We start from the raw sequence: 16,345 nt of genomic DNA on the forward strand, positions 1-16,345 counted from the left end.
GGTCACCCTTTAGCTCCAAGACTACAGGTTAAACAGCCCCAGCCTGTTCAGCCTCTCCCTATAGCTCAAATCCTCCAATCCTGGCAACATTCTACTAAATCTTTTCTAAACCCTTTCAAGTTTCACAACATCTTTCCGATAGGAAGGAGACCAGAATCACATGCAATATTCAAAAACCAATGACCTGTACAGCTGCAACAGGACCTCCTAACTCCTGTACTTAATACTCTGACCAACAAAGGAAAGTATACCAAACACCTTCTTCATTATCCTATCTACCGATGACTCTACTTTCAAGGAGCTATGAACCTGCACTCCAAGGTCTCTTTGTTCAGTAACACTCCCGAGGACCTTACCATTGTTTGTATACGTCCTGCTAAGATTTGCTTTCCAAAATGCAGCACCAACTTTTATCTAAATTACACTCCATCTACCACTCAACCCATTGGCTTGTGCAATCAAGGTCCCATTGTAATCTGTGGTAACCTTCTTCACTGTCCACTACACCTTCAATTTTGGTGTCATCTGCAAACTTACTAACTGTACCTCATAAGCTCACATCCAAATCATTTCTATAAATGACGAAAAGTAATGGATCCAGCACCAATCCTTATGGCACTCCACTGGTCATTGGCCTCCAGTCTGAAAGATAAGCTTCCACCACCACCCTCTGTCTTCTACCTTTGAGCCAGTTCTGTATCCAAATGGCTAGTTTTCCCTGTATTCCATGAGATCTAACCTTGCTAATCAGTCTCCCATGGGGAACCTTGTTGAACACCTTACTGAAGTCCACATAGATCACGTCAAACCTCTGCCCTCACCAATCTTCCTTGTTACTTCTTCCATTATTTCTTTACATTATTTCCCATGCACAAAGCCATGTTGACTATCCCTAACCAGTCCTTGCCTTTCCAAATACATGTACATCCCGTCCCTCAGGATTCCCTCCAACAACTTGCCCACCACCAACGTCATGCTCACCAGTCTGTAGTTCCCTGGCTTGTCCATACCACCCTTCTTAAACAGTGGCACCACGTTTGCCAACCTGCAGTCTTCCAGCACCTCACCTGTGACTATCGATGATACAAATATCTCAGCAAGAGGCCCAGCAATCACTTCACTAGCTTCCCACAGAGTTCTAGGGTACACCTGATCATGTCCTGGGGATTTATACACTTTTATGCATTTGAAGACATAAAACACTTCCTCCTCTGTAACATGGACATTTTTCAAGATGTCACCATCTACTTCCCTACATTCTATTACTTCTATGTTCTTTTCCACAATAAACACTGATGCAAAATACTCATTTAGTACCTGCTCCATCTCCTGCGGCTCCACACAAAGGCGGCCTTGCTGATCTTTGAGGGGCCCTATTCTCTCCCTAGTTACCCTTTTGTCCATAATATATTTGTAAAAACCCTTTGGATTCTCCTTAACTCTATTTGCCAAAGCTATCTCATGTCCCCTTTTTGCCCTCCTGATTTCCCTCTTAGGTATACCCCTACTGCCTTTATACTCATCTAAGGATTCATGTGATCTATCCTGTCTATACCATACATATGTTTCCTTCTTTTTCTTAACCAAACCCTCAATTTCTTTAGAAATTCAGCATTCCCCATACCTACCAGCCTTTCCTTTCACTCTGACAGGAATATGCTATCGCTGTACTCTCATTTATCTCATTTCTGAATGTTTCCCATTTTCCAGCCAACCCGTTACCTGTGAACATCTGCCCCCAATCAGCTTTCGAAAGTTCTTGCCAAAACAGGAAGAATTAGCCTTCCTCTGATTTAGAACTTCAACTTTAGATCTGGTCAATCCTTTTCCATCACTATTTTAAATCTAATACAATTATGGTCACTGGCCCCAAAGTGCTCCCCCACTGACACCTCAGTCACCTGCCCTGCCTTATTTCCCAAGAGTAGGTCAAGTTTTGCACCTTCTCTAGTAGGTACATCAACATACTGAATCAGAAAATTGTCTTGTACACACTTAAGAGATTCCTCTCCATCTAAACCCTTAACACTATGGCAGTCCCAGTCCATGTTTGGAAAGTTAAAATCCCCCACCATAACCACCCTATTATTCTTACATATAACGGAGATCTCCTCACAAATTTGTTTCTCAATTTCCCTCTGACTGTTAGCGGATCAATAATACAATCCCAATGAGATGATCATCCCTTCCTTATTTTTCAGTTCCACCCAAATAACTTTCCTGGATGTATTTCCAGGAATATCTTCCCTCAGTACAGCTGTAATGCTATCCCTGATCAAAAATGCCACTCCCCCTCCTCTCCTGCCTCCCTTTCTGTTCTTCCTGTAGCATTTGTATCCTGGAACATTAAGCTACCAGTCTTGTCCATCCCTGAGCCACATTTCTGTAATTGCTATGTTATCCCAGTCCCATGTTCCTGACCACGCCCGGAGATCATCTGCCTTCCCTGTTAGGCCCCTTGCTTTGAAAGAAATGCAGTTTAATTCATCAGTCCAACCTTGTTCTCTGCTTTGTCCCTGCCTGCCCTGACTGTTTGACTCGCTTCTGTTCTCAACTTACCAGTCTTAGATTGATCTCTTTCCTCACTATCTCCCTGGGTCCCACGCTCCCACCTTACTCGTTTAAATCCTCCTGAGCAACTCTAGCAAATCTCCCTGCCAGTATATTAGTCCCCTTCCAATCTAGGTATAATTTGTCCTTCTTGTACAGGTCACTTCTACCCCAAGTAGAAGTGGGGTACACGACAAAATCCCATGCAAGGACTGCACAAAACACTACATAGGATAAACAGGAAGACAGCTAACGGTCCGCATCCATGAACACCAACTAACCATGAAACGACATGACCAGCTATCCTTAGTAGCCACACATTCAGATGACAAGCAACATGGGTTCGACTGGGACAACACTACTATTATAGGACAAGCCAAACAGAGAACAGCCAGGGAATTCCTAGAGGCATGGCACTCATCCACTGATTCACAATCAACAAGCACATCAACCTGGACCCAATATACCGGCCACTGCAGCGGACAGCTGGAACTGACAACTGGAAGCGGCAGATACAAATCACTATAAATGCTGGAGGAAACATCACAGAAGCGCTTCACAAGAGGCTCCCAAGCACTAAGGATGTCACCTAGACAGGGGACGAAACACCTGCAACACAAATTCCCAGCTCGGTGAACAGAACCACAACAACGAGCACCCGAGCTACAAATCTTCTCCCAAACTTTGAATGTCCCTAACCTACACAGTTTGAAATGTGGGAGGAAACCGAAGCACTCAGCAGGAACCCATGCAGACATGGGTAGCATATGCCAATTCCACACAGACAGTCACCAAGGCTAGAATAAAACCCGGATCCCTGCCACAGTGAGGTAGCAGGAAGCAAAGAGTCGGCATAAATGTACGTTTCAGGCATAAGCCCTTCATCCAGATGCCCAATTAAATGTTATAATTTTGTTTGTTTCCTGAGCTGGTAATCCATCACATGGGATGCAGTCTCAGAATAAGGACCAATTATTTCCAACAGAGTTGAGGAGAGATTTATTAAATCAAAAGGCATGAACACTTGGACTACTCCAGAGGCTTGTGAATGTTCTGTTGCTCAATGTATTTATAATTGAGACACTCAGATTTCTAATTCCTCAAGGAATCTCAAGATACGGGGAGTGGGCAGGAAAGTGGAGTTAATGCTGAAGATCAGCCTTGACCAAACTGAATGCTGAAACAGGCTCAAGGAACTAATCCTGCTACTTTTTTCTTATGTTCTTCAGGAACATGCGAATACAATAGTCACTTGACTGGGCTTGTTTGGTAATGCAGACACCAAAGGAACAGTACCCCAGCAGAAACCAATACATTCGGGTGCTAAAGGTCAAAACTGGAAACAAATGGTCAAGGCATCTTCATAAATACAACTACTGACAAATGTAAAAACCTATACTGAAACTTAATAAAACTCTGGCTCAGCTTTAACTGGAGTATTCTGTCCATTTCTGGTTACCATAAAACATGAGGGCAGCAAGGGCAGCACGGTGGCACAGTGGTTAGCACTGCTGCCTCGCAGCGCCAGAGACCCGGGTTCAATTCCTGACTCAGGCGACTGACTGTGTGGAGTTTGCACGTTCTCCCCGTGTCTGCGTGGGTTTCCTCCGGGTGCTCCGGTTTCCTCCCACAGTCCAAAGATGTGCAGGTCAGGTGAATTGGCCATGTTAAATTGCCCGTAGTGTTAGGTGAAGGGGTAAATGAAGGGGTATGGGTGGGTTGCGCTTCGGCGTGTCGGTGTGGACTTGTTGGGCCGAAGGGCCTGTTTCCACACTGTAGGTAATCTAATCTAATGAACGATACAACAATCATTAAACTGTGGCAAAGCTGATTTACTGGAACAATTCTGAGGATGAAAACCTTTATTGACAAAATTAGATTTGAGAAGCTGGACTTAGAGTCATAAACTGTACAACATGGAAATAGACACTTCAGTCCAACTCATTCATACCAACCAGATATTTTAAATTAATCTATTCCCATTTGCCACCACTTGACCCATATCCCTCTAAACCCTTCCTTATCCATGTATCCATCAAGATGCCTTTTAAATGTTCTAATTCTACCAGCCTCCACCACTTACTCTGACAGTACATTCCATACGCGCACTACACTGTGTCAAAAATTGCCCCTTAGGTCCCTTTTAAATCTTATCCCTCTCTTCTGAAACCTATTCCTCTAGTTTTGGACTCCCCCACTCCAGGGAAAAAGACCTTGACTATTTACCCTATCCACGCCCCTCATGATTTTACAAATCTCTATTGTCACCCGTCAGCCTCCAATGCTCCAGGAAAAATAGCCCCAATCTATTCTGGTCTCTGTAGCTCAAACCCTCCAACATGGCAACTTCCTTGTAAATCTTTTCTGAACCCTTTCAAGTTTCACAACATCCTTCCTATAGCAGGGAGACTAATGTTGCATGCAATATTCCAATAGTGGCCTAACCAATGTCCTGTACAGCCACAACATGACCTCCCAACTCCTATATTTAATGCACTGACCAATAAAGGCAAGCATACCAAATGCCTTCTTCACTATTGTCTGCCAGGGACTCTAATTTCAAGGAACTATAAACCTGCACTCCAAAGTCTCTTTGTTCAGCAACTTCCCAGGATCTTACCATTAAGTGTCTAAGTCTTGCCCTGTTTTGCCTTTCCAAAATGCAGTACCTCGCATTTATTTAAATTAAACTCTATTCACCAAACGTGGGCTCACTGACCCATTTGATCGTGGTCATGTTGTGCTCCATGATAACTTTCTTCTCTGTTCACTACACCGCCAATTTTGGTGTTATCTGCAAACTTACTAACTATTCCTCCTACATTCACATCCAAGTCAGTGACAAAAAGACAAAAAGCAGTGGACCCAGCACTGATCTTTGTGGCCCACCACTGGTCACAGGCCTCCAGTCTGAAAGGCAACCGTCTACCACCACCCTCTCTTCTAGCTTCAAGCCACTTCTGTATCTCAAATGCTAGTTGCCCCTCTATTCCGTGTGATCTAACACTGCTCACCAGTCTCCAAAGAGGAACTTTGTAGAATGGCTTATTCAAGTCTACATAGACCACGTCCACTGCTCTGCCCTCATCAACCCTCTTTGTTACTTTTTCAAAACACTCAGTCAAATTCGTAAGACACAATTTTTCAAGCAGTAAGCCATGTTGACTATCCCTAATTAGTCCATGCCTTTCCAAACACACATAAATCATGTTCCTCAGGATTCCCTCCAACAACTTACCCCTCTATTACTGATGTCAGGCTCACCAGTCTATAGTTTGCTGTCTTTTCCTTATCACCTTTCTTAAATAGTAGCACCACATTAGCATCTCACCTGTGGCCATCAATGATACAAATAACTCAATAATGTGCCCAGCAATCTCTTCTCTAGTTTCCTACACAGTCCTAAAGTACACCTAAACAGCTCCTGTGGTTTATCCACTTTTATGCATTTTAAGAGGTCCTGCACCTCCTCTGTAATATAGACATTTTTCAAAATAGCACTCTTCATTTCCCCACGTTCACTACCTTCGATATCCTTCACCACAGTAAACACTGCCGCAAAATACTAGTTTAGTACCTCCCCCATCTCCTGAGGTTCCACACACAGGCAGCCTTGCTAATCTTTAAGAGGCCCTATTCTCTACATTTTTTTTTATTTTTAATTGACTTGTAGAATCCCTTTGGATTCTCATTAACCCTATTTGCCAAAGCTATCTCATGTCCCCTTTTTGCTCTCAAGGAGACACCTATTATCTTTAAAATCTTCTCGGGATTCACTTGATCTCTGCTGTCGACATCTGATGTACGTTTCCTTCTTATTCTTAATCAAAACCTCGGTTTCTCTAGTCATCCAGCATTCAGCATTACCAGCCTTGCCCTTCACCCTAACTGGAACATATTGTCTCTGGACTTGTTATCTAATTTTTTAAAGACTTCCCTTTTTCCAACTGTCTTTTTACCCATGAACCTCCACACCTCCCCCAGTATCCCCCCCACCGACTTAATTTTTGAACATTCTTGCCTAATACCATCAAAATTGGCCTTCCTCCAATTCAGAACTTCAACTTTTAGATCCTTCTATCCTTTTCCATCACTATTTTAAAATTAATAGAATTATGATCATAGGCTCCAAAGTGCTCCCCCACTGACCGCTCAGTCACCTGCCCTACCTCATTTCTCAAGAGTAGATCAAGTTTTGCACCTTTTCTAGTTGGTACATCCATTTACCGAATTAGAAAATTTTCTTCATCCCTTTCTTATTGCTCAGTTCTACCCAAGTAACTTCCCTGAATACATTCTCAGGATTATCCTGCCTAAGTACAGCTGTAATGTTATCCAGAATCAAAAGTGCCACTCCCCCTCCTCTCTTGCCTCCCTTTCTATAGCTTCTTTCCAGTCCTGTCCATCCCTGAGCCACGTCTCTGTTATCACTATGATGTTCCAGCCCTATATTCCCAAACATGCCTGAGGTCATCGAACTTACTTGTTGGGCTTCTTGCATTCAAATTAATGCAGTTTAATTTATCAGTCCGACCTCATTCTTTGCTTTGATAAACCAAAGAGATATCTTTTTCACTGTTATAAACCTATGACTCACCTGTGCAGAAATATTGAGTCCTAAAGACCCAAAGGCTTCAGCTTGCATCATCAACCTCCTATGAGGTTGACAATTCAGCTAATCCCATACTGCAGCAGTCCATCATTCATTGTCTCATTTTATGTAAGAAACCTCCAATTTGAGGCCTTCAGCCAAGAAACTGTTTGCATCATGAAATGTCTGTCCATTTACCATTTTAAATACCTCTTTTCAGATTCCTCTACAGCTTCACTTTTCTGAAGAAAACCTAATCTATTCATTTTTTCTCCAATAGCTATAACCTACCAATTCTTCACCAATCCTTAACTATAATTTATAAATAACAGTGGGACCTGCATTTATCCTTATGGAGCACCACTTTCTAACCACTTCCAATCTGAAAATGACCCTTTATCCTGGGTCTTTTTCACTCAATTTGCTACCCATTCTCCAATTATCCTCAAACCACTTGCCCTAATCTTCTCATGAGCTTGACTTATCAAAAAGCACTTTGAAAACCAAAGTAGAAGGCCTTTACTGCATCACCTTTGTCTATTTTATCAACTACCTCTTCAAAGAATTCTCAGGTCAATTAAGCATCACTTAGCCTTTTAGAATCCATGTGAACAAAGTTTTGTTAGGTTTGGTGTTTTTAAATGTTCTGTCACTTATCTGCATGCAGATTCCAGTACATTTCCTATCACTGGCTTTAAACTGTCTGGTTCTCAAGTTTAATTCTTTATTCCCAGATTTAGTTCTACATAATGAGATAGCAGAATGTTTACAATATAGAAGATTGATATGTATTTTACTGTCTTGGAATTTTGGTGCATGCCAAATGGAGAAACACCTTAAGGCCCATTTTTCTGTATAAGCATTTACTACAACATAACATGCACTTTTTATTTGCAAATATGCCTTAAATGTCTGAGCAATATGATTGAGGAAAAGAATTTACAGAATGCAGACATCTATAATTGCTGTTTGAACGACAAAGTTAATTTTGGAGCAGGATGCCTTTGTGTAAATAATATTTGAGACTTTGCACACATGTACAATAATTTCATGCCAGGTGCACTGGTATGTAATGTATTGTAATTAAAGATTAACTACAAAATTCCTTTAAGAAATGTTACTTAGATTAATACCAGCTTTATTTATAAGTTAAACATTCAAAACCTGACATTTACTATACTCATAGACACAAACAAAACATCAATTTCTAAGATATTTATGCAATGTCCCGCCATTGTATATTTACATATATATTTTCATGAAAAATTAGCTCACAGAGAAAACCCCCAAGAAAGGAATTTCCTGTGCATAGAGGAATTCAAGAACCTTGTCTATAATCGTATGGTTGCTTCTCAATAAACCATTATTCATTATAGCAATGGATCTGTACATGAATATATTATCCAGATTCTTTCCCAGTATTTAGGCCATTGACCAAAATTGCAGAGCAAGACTACAAGACATTGGAGTAGAATTAGGCCATTCAGCCCATTTCGTCTCCTGTGTCATTCAATGACAGCTGATATGTTTCTCAACTCCATTCTCATTCTTCTCCCATGACCACTGATTCCCTTACTAATCAAGAACTATCTATGTCTCAAGTAAACTCAAAGACTTGGCCTCCCCACTTCTGCTAGAATCAAGTTCCACAGATTCACCACCCTCTGCCTGAAGAAATTCCTCCTCATCACAGTTCTAAATGATCATCACATCACTTTAAGGCTGTGCCATCAGGTCCTAATCTCTCCTACTAGTGGAAACATCTTCTCTGCATCTACACTATCTCAGCCTTGCAGTATTCTTTGAGTTTCAATCAAATTCCCTTAGTCCTTCATAACTCCATTGAGTACAGACTCCGACCACTCCTCAAATGACAAGCTCTTCATTTCTAGGCTCATTCTTGTGAACCTCCTCCGGACCCTTTCTAAGGAACAATGTGCTTATATTGAAATGGAGCCAAACACGCTACCGTATTCCAAGTGCAGTTTGACCAGAGCCTTATACAGTCTCAGTAATACATCCTAATCTTGTACGCTAGTCCTCTTGAAATGAATGCTAATATTGCATTTGTATTTCTAGCTTCCAAGTCCCTTTCAAATTTCCACAGCCTTTCCCCATTTAGAAAATAGTCTACTCCTCCATTCTTCCTACCAAAATACATAACCACCCACTTACCTGCATTCTTTCTTATCTGTCACTCCTTTCCCCAAACTTTTATAGAATCAGAGTCAAGTAGCATGAAACCCACCCTTCGGTCCAGCTGATCCATGCCAACAACTAAACTAGTTCCACTTGCCTGCGTTTGGCTCATAGCCCTCTAAACCTTTCCTATTCATGTGCCTGTCCAAATGTCTTTTAAATGTTGTAACTGTACCTGAATCCATACTTCATCTGGCAGTTCATTCCACATACAAACCATGGACAAACTCTGAAGCAATGGCCACGACACTCATCTCTGTTCCCTGACTCTCTGAAGTTATGTTATGGTGCTGGTGTCTTCCACAAAGAAGACTGATGCAAGAGGCATTAACATTAGAATAAAATAGAGTGCAGATAGAGGTCATTCAGCTCATTGAGTCTGTACTGACCCTATCCCATTAGCTGAAGATATAAGATATAGTTGCCAAAACGAACAAAAGTTGCAAAATGAACAACAGAATTCAAAGTATGAACAGAAAGTGAGCATGACAATGACAAAGAGAGGCACTTCCCAACCAAAACTTCATCATTGAAATGAATGAAGGACTAAGAGTTTCACACGGACTAAGTAGGTTTGTTTCACGTATTCCTGCACAATTACCCTCATGGCACGGTGTGCACGTTTTTATATAAATGGTCAAACTCAATTTGCCTGAAAAAGAACATATGAATTAGGAGCAAAGTAGGCCCTGGCACCTGCTCCATCATTCAATAGGTCATAGCTGATCTGCTTATGTTTTGAATTCAAAATTTCCATCTGCCCTGATAGCCTTAGACAACAGAATCCATCTACCTCTGCCTTGAAAATATTCGATTTTGAATTACACTGCCTCTGCCGCTTTCTGAAGCAAGGAGCTACAAAAGTCTCGCAAACATTGAGAGAAAGTATTTCTCCAGATCTTTCTCCTAAAAGAGTTAACCTCCATCTTAAAGTAGCACCCAAAAGATCTGGACTCACCTACAAGAGGAAACATCCTTTTCCATATCCACAATGCCAAGACCATTTAGGATCCCATACACTTAACACTCAAGTCATACCTCACTCTTCTAAACTTCAGTGGAAATAAACTATCCAATCTTTGCTCAAATATGGCAACCTGCTCACTTCAAGTATCAAACTGGTTCCCCTCCTCAGGACCCACTCCAATGCAATTACAAGCTTCCTTAAACAACGAGATCAAAACTGGACACAATATTCAAAATGAAAGCTCAATGATGCCCGTAAGACTGAAGCATGACATCATTACTTTTAAGTTCCATGTAATAAAGGACAGTATTCCGTTAGCTTGAACACCTCGCTGTATTTGCTTACTAACATTTTGTGACTCTTGCACTGAAACACCCAAGCTTCTTTACACCTCAGAATTATGTAGTGGAACAGCCATTTTTTTATTCTTCCTGCCAAAGTATGAAGCTTCACATTTTTCCATAACTTGCACTAGCTCATCAGCTACCTCTCTTTAGACACAATGACGAAATCTATCATGACCAGGGGATGTGTCAGGCGAAAGTAAGGACTGCAGATGCTGGTGTCATAGTCTAGATTAGAGTGGCACTGGAAAGGCACAACAGGTCAGGCAGCATCTAAGGAGCAAGAAAATCGACGTTTTGGGCAAAAGCCCTTCATCATCCCTGGGGATGTGTCAGCACACTGCTCCATCAGTGTGCCCATTTGCCATTCCACAGTGATTTCAACTTTACCAAGTTCCTCTCTCCTTTCCATTTTCTGATTTACAGCAATTGCTGGAATGTTTTGTGGATTTTTTATAGTGAAAGAAATAAAATATGGTTGTTAGAGGTTGGTTATCTCAACTGCAAGAGTTTGTTAAGGTCATCTCCCAAGCCCAGCAATCTTCAGCTGTTTCAATGGCATTCCCACCAACATTAGGTCAGAAATAGGGATGTTCACTGAAGATTGAACAATGTTCAACACTATTTACAACATTCAGTTACTGAAGCAGTCCACGTCCTTCTGCAGCAAGACATGAACAGATATTCAGGTTCATGCTGGTAAGCAACTTCCATGCCACACAAAGTGCCACACAATGCCAGTCTTTAAAAAGGGAGAAACTAACAATTGCCCTTAAATGTGAATGCAACACCATCACTCTCAACATCCTGGGGATTATCGCTGACCAGAAACTGAACTGAAACAACCATATAAACACAGTGGCTACAACAGCAAGTCAGGGGCTCAGGATTTTGCAGTAAGTCACCTCCTGACTTCCAAAGCTTATAAACCATCTAGAACATGCAAGTCAAAAGGTGATGGAATACTCTCCATTTGCCTGGATGATTGCAGAAACAGTCAACAAACTTGATACCATCCTTGACACCATGCTTGAAAAAGCAGCCCACTTGATTGGGACCACGTATACCATCTTATGTTACACTTCCTTCACCAGCAACCCACAGTCATAGAAAGCATCTACAAGTAAGTCTCCACTGACCACAGCTTCCAAACCTTAGACCTCTATCACCTAAAAGGTGGTTTAGGGTGGCACAGTGGCTCAAGAGCAGCACGGTGGCTCAGTGGTTAGCACTACTGCCTCACAGTGCCAGGGAGCCGAGTTCAATTCCCACCTCATACGACTGTCTGTGTGGAGTTTCCTGTGGGTGCTCCAGTTTCCTCCCACAATCCAAAGATGTGCAGGTCAGGTGAATTGGCCATGATAAATTGCCCAGGGTGATAGGTGCATTAATCAGGGGTAAATGCAGGGGAATGGGTCTGGGTAGGTTACTCTTCGGAGGGTCGTTGTGGACTTGTTGGGCCAAAGAGCCTCTTTCCGTACTCTAGGGAATCTAATCTAAAAGGACAAGAGTAGTAGGGCTGTGGAAACACCACCACCAAGTTCCACAATCCTAACCTGGGAGGTATCACGGTTCCTTCACTATCACTGGGACAATATACTGGAAATCCCTTCCCTTCCTTGGTCTATATAACCCAAGAAGTACTGCAGTTCAAGGCAGCAGCTCAAGACAACCTTTTCCAGGGACAATTAAGCATGGGCAAGAAATGCTGGCCAAGCCAGCAACGTTCACATCCACAAATGAATAAGTGTAAACGATTTGTGCTCAGGTGTGATCTGATATTCAGATAAAAAAGCCATTTGATTTTATTATTTATGCCGCCTGAGAGATAATTCCTTTATGTTCCTGAAAAGAGGACACAAGTTAGCTGCAAGTTTTTTTTCAAAAAAAAGAGTCATTGTTTTTCAGTTATCCATGTCTATTTCAGTGGCGTAAAATCAAATTCAATTGTTTTCCATTTGTTAATTCCCAGAGCGCTAAAAAAGATAAAATGATATGGGAAAATGAAATGCTGTGAACCCCGAACTTGAGTGATGAGTCGGGTTAAGTCAAAGTGAAACCTTTCTTTTAATTATATGTACTGTTGTAACAAGAGACAACCCTTGCTTACTATAACAGGGGTTGAGGGTCATTGAAACTAATTGAGGATTTGAGCTATAGGAAGAGGCTGAATAAGCTGAGGCAGTTTTCTCTGGAGCATTAAAGACTGAGGGATGACCTTATAGAGGTTTATAAAATCATGATGGGCATGGATAGGATCAATAGACAAAGCCTTTTCCCTGGAGTGGTAGAGTCCAGAACTAGAGGACATAGGTTTAAGATGAGAAGGGAAAGATATAAAAGGGAAAGATATAAAAGGGACCTAAGAGGCAACTTTTTCACACAGAGGATGGTACGTGTATGGAATGTGCTTTCAGAGGAAGTGATGGAGAATGGTACAATTACAGCATTTAAAAGGCATCGGGATGGATATAGGAATAGGAAGGGTTTAGAGGGAAATGAGCCAAGTGCTGGCAAATGGGACTGGATTAGTTTAGGATATCTGGTCGGGATGGAAGAATTGAACCGAGGGGTCTGTTTCTGTGCTGTTCATCTCTATGACTCTAATTGCTACGATACTTCTCTGTAGTTTGTTTTTATGCAACGCAGTTTTCATCCACTGGCCTATTGAAAATTCAACTAGAACATAACAGACTTGCTAAGTGTATTTGTTTGAGAATGGCTTAGGGGTATAGGTCAACAACAATTATTATAACATTGTTGCCGAAACAATCTATCAAATCTGAATAAACATCCGGAATAAAATTCAAACCAACAAGAGTAAACGGTCGTGCAGCATCCAAGGAACAGGAGAATTGAGGTTTCGGGCATGAGTCTTTCTTCAGGCTCATGCCCGAAACGTCGATTCTCCTGCTCTTTGGATGCTGCCTGACCTGCTGCGCTTTTCCAGCAACACATTTTCAGCTCTGATCTCCAGCATCTGCAGTCCTCACTTTCTCCAAGAGTAAACGATCGGCTTGGCGGAGGTGTTCCCATTCCCGACCCACCAACTTCATTTACTGGAAGTTCTGGAGGAGTTGTAGAAGTGTTTTAATATTTTGCAGGATCTAAAGTCAGATCAGCATGACCCATCAGACAACTTATTACAAAATACTAATTGCATAATTTAGTCTAAACATATAGATATATTGTGAAGATATTGGTTATTCATTGTGATTGTCATTTGCGGAATTGCCTTGCAGAGAACAGAGTGGAACCGAGGACCTCTTGATACCTTAACGTATAGGATCAATGAGCAAAATGTACTTAACAACTTCCCTTTTAATATGTGCTGTTTGTGGAGGGACAATAGAGATCTGATCAGATCAGCTCCTGAAACTGGGGCCCGAGTCATATGTCAAAGCATGAGAACTTATTGCTTAAGGTGGTCATTTTCTCTCTGTCTTGGCGACGTTGCAACATTGCTTAATTGTCTTTTATAATTTATTTCAAAGTAGCATTTCCTAAGTTTTCGCTAAAAAAATTAAAATTCTGAAAAGTCACTGAACCCAAAACGTTTAATTTGTTTCCTCTTCACAGATACTGATAGTCCTGTTATTCCAGCTTTTTTTTTGTTTCTGATTTCCAGCATCTGCAGTTCATTTGGTTTTAACATTATTTGTGTAAAGAGGCCCTTGCTAAATTGTGGGTCCCACCAGATTGTGTCAGATTTTGCAAGGTGAACCAATGAACATCGGGTGAAGTTAACATCGAGTAGTTGATTATTTCTAATTCCTGCAATATATCATTCCTGAATGAAAATGTATACCTGCATGAATATATACATTGCCCTTTTAAGATGTGTTCAACAACAACGGCCGATTTATGAATGAGCACCAATGACAAAGTACCAACAGGTTCACAATTCGCTCACTTCGTGGTTGTTGGGGGTGGGGGCTGTAAAGAGTCGAAATGCAAATCAAAATGTAAACACAGATAGGAGCATCGGAGTTACATCAGTATCAGCGCAAGCTGTGATATCCCATTGCAGTACATTTGAAACTTAAGCGATCACAATGTTGCCTCTGAAAAATGAATGAGAATAATTTGTAGTGACTTCTGCTTCTGATCAGCAACCACTGCTGGAACATGTCTGCAGACCATTATTGACAACAAACGGAAGCGCAACAGAATTTCTCATAAATACCAATTTAAGTCAATTGTAACAATTCGTGAAATTATGTAGCTGTATGTAACCGTATTACAGCTTCTCAATTTGCTCGTTTCAGTCAGTTTTGGGAAACTCTGAAGTGTTATTTTTATTCGGTCGCTGTCACTGTTAATTTTAGGGGCTTGCTAAACAAACATACCGAAGAATTCATACTTGACTGAAGTTAAATGTATAGGCGGTAATATAATTAAGAGTAAATAGATGATTTAACCCACAAAGGTTGGAAAGGCAAATACTCGTGTACAATGTTCAATAGATGTTACATGCACCAACCTTCACTCTGCTGCGGCAAGGTTACAAAGCCGATCAACACGGCTGCAATAACCCAAAATGTCAAGTCACTCATGATGGTGATCCAGTTGAAATAAAATGTCTTTGGTTGCTGATATTTTCCTATCAGTCGAAAGTCGGTGGACAGGCACTTCCAAATGGCATCTCACAGATTCCTGGTACCGTTCAAGTTAATGCGTCCGGGTGGCTATAAATGAATCATTGACTTGTTTGAGAGCAGTTGCAAGTTATGACTGAAACAAATGTTTTTGATGTTTCTGCTGGTCCAGATTCCAGCCTGGTGATCTTGCTGGGGGATGGACTGAGCTGCAGTCAAGAGCAGTGCTGAGTTTCAGCAGGAGGGAGAATCGGCGCTGCACTGTTCCCGGAGCTGTGGCTGTGCTCAAACGTTCTTTTTGCACCAGCACGGATTTACCTTTCTGCTCGGTATGTGAACTTCACTTTGACACTATTCCGCCCCTCTCCCGCCCCCAATTTAAACAAAAAAAAACACACCAGGCAATAAAATACGTCTAGCGTTTCTGAGCTGAACTCCTTGCCACCTTCCCTTAAGTCAATCCGAGCAAAATAAAATTCTCCGCGACGTATTTCTCGCGGGAACCTGGTGAACTTTTGCTTTGAAGCGAAAAAAATTATAACATGAAAAATGCCAACGTCCTGAGCAGCAGCTGGTGCCTGAGTTAGTAAGCTGACGGCAGGATTCCTTGCACGAGATACCGGGGAGGGCGGGAGTTCTTTTTTTTTGCCTTGAATGCAGCAAATCCGGCTCTGCACAGCTTCCCAGAGCTGCTGGGGAGGAGTGACCACACTGAACGAGATGACAGAAAAGGGGAAACAAGAAAGGAAAAACCCCCCTTCTAGCAGAGTTTGGAGCAGCGCCGGAGAGTTGTGACAAAACTCACAACTGCTCCTTGGTAACTGGGAAACTCTGGGCCGGGATTCCATCGAGTCACGTGAATGTAACACGATACTCTCCTCCCCACTCGGGGTCTCGCTCTCTCTTCAAGAAGGAGCAGAAAAAAAGTTCATCTCAAGAGCCGACTGTTCCTAACGTTACACTAAATGTGCTGCAGTAATCCAGTGAAATGGAGTGAGTCTCCACAGATCATTCACATCATGTACCGATGTGTGAAAGATCTCAGTTTTAATAATGCACTGATCTTTTATTCACGAGAGCCCATTCCCCTGGAAAG

General features: G+C 41.8%; 1 protein-coding gene across 2 annotated transcripts in view; it reads right to left on the minus strand.

Moving 5' to 3' along the window:
* The window catches only part of fras1 (Fraser extracellular matrix complex subunit 1), a 439,192-nt gene extending 423,580 nt beyond the window's left edge, over positions 1–15,612 (minus strand). For both annotated transcript variants that reach the window (XM_060826343.1, XM_060826334.1), the window contains exon 1: positions 15,135–15,612. In XM_060826343.1, the coding sequence (XP_060682326.1) occupies positions 15,135–15,207 (73 nt within the window). In that variant the 5' untranslated portion in view covers positions 15,208–15,612. The remainder of the gene's footprint in view (positions 1–15,134) is intronic.
* Positions 15,613–16,345: the final 733 nt, after the last annotated feature.

Source organism: Hemiscyllium ocellatum, chromosome 1 (assembly GCF_020745735.1).
Source record: "Hemiscyllium ocellatum isolate sHemOce1 chromosome 1, sHemOce1.pat.X.cur, whole genome shotgun sequence".
Taxonomy (NCBI): Eukaryota; Metazoa; Chordata; class Chondrichthyes; order Orectolobiformes; family Hemiscylliidae; genus Hemiscyllium; species Hemiscyllium ocellatum.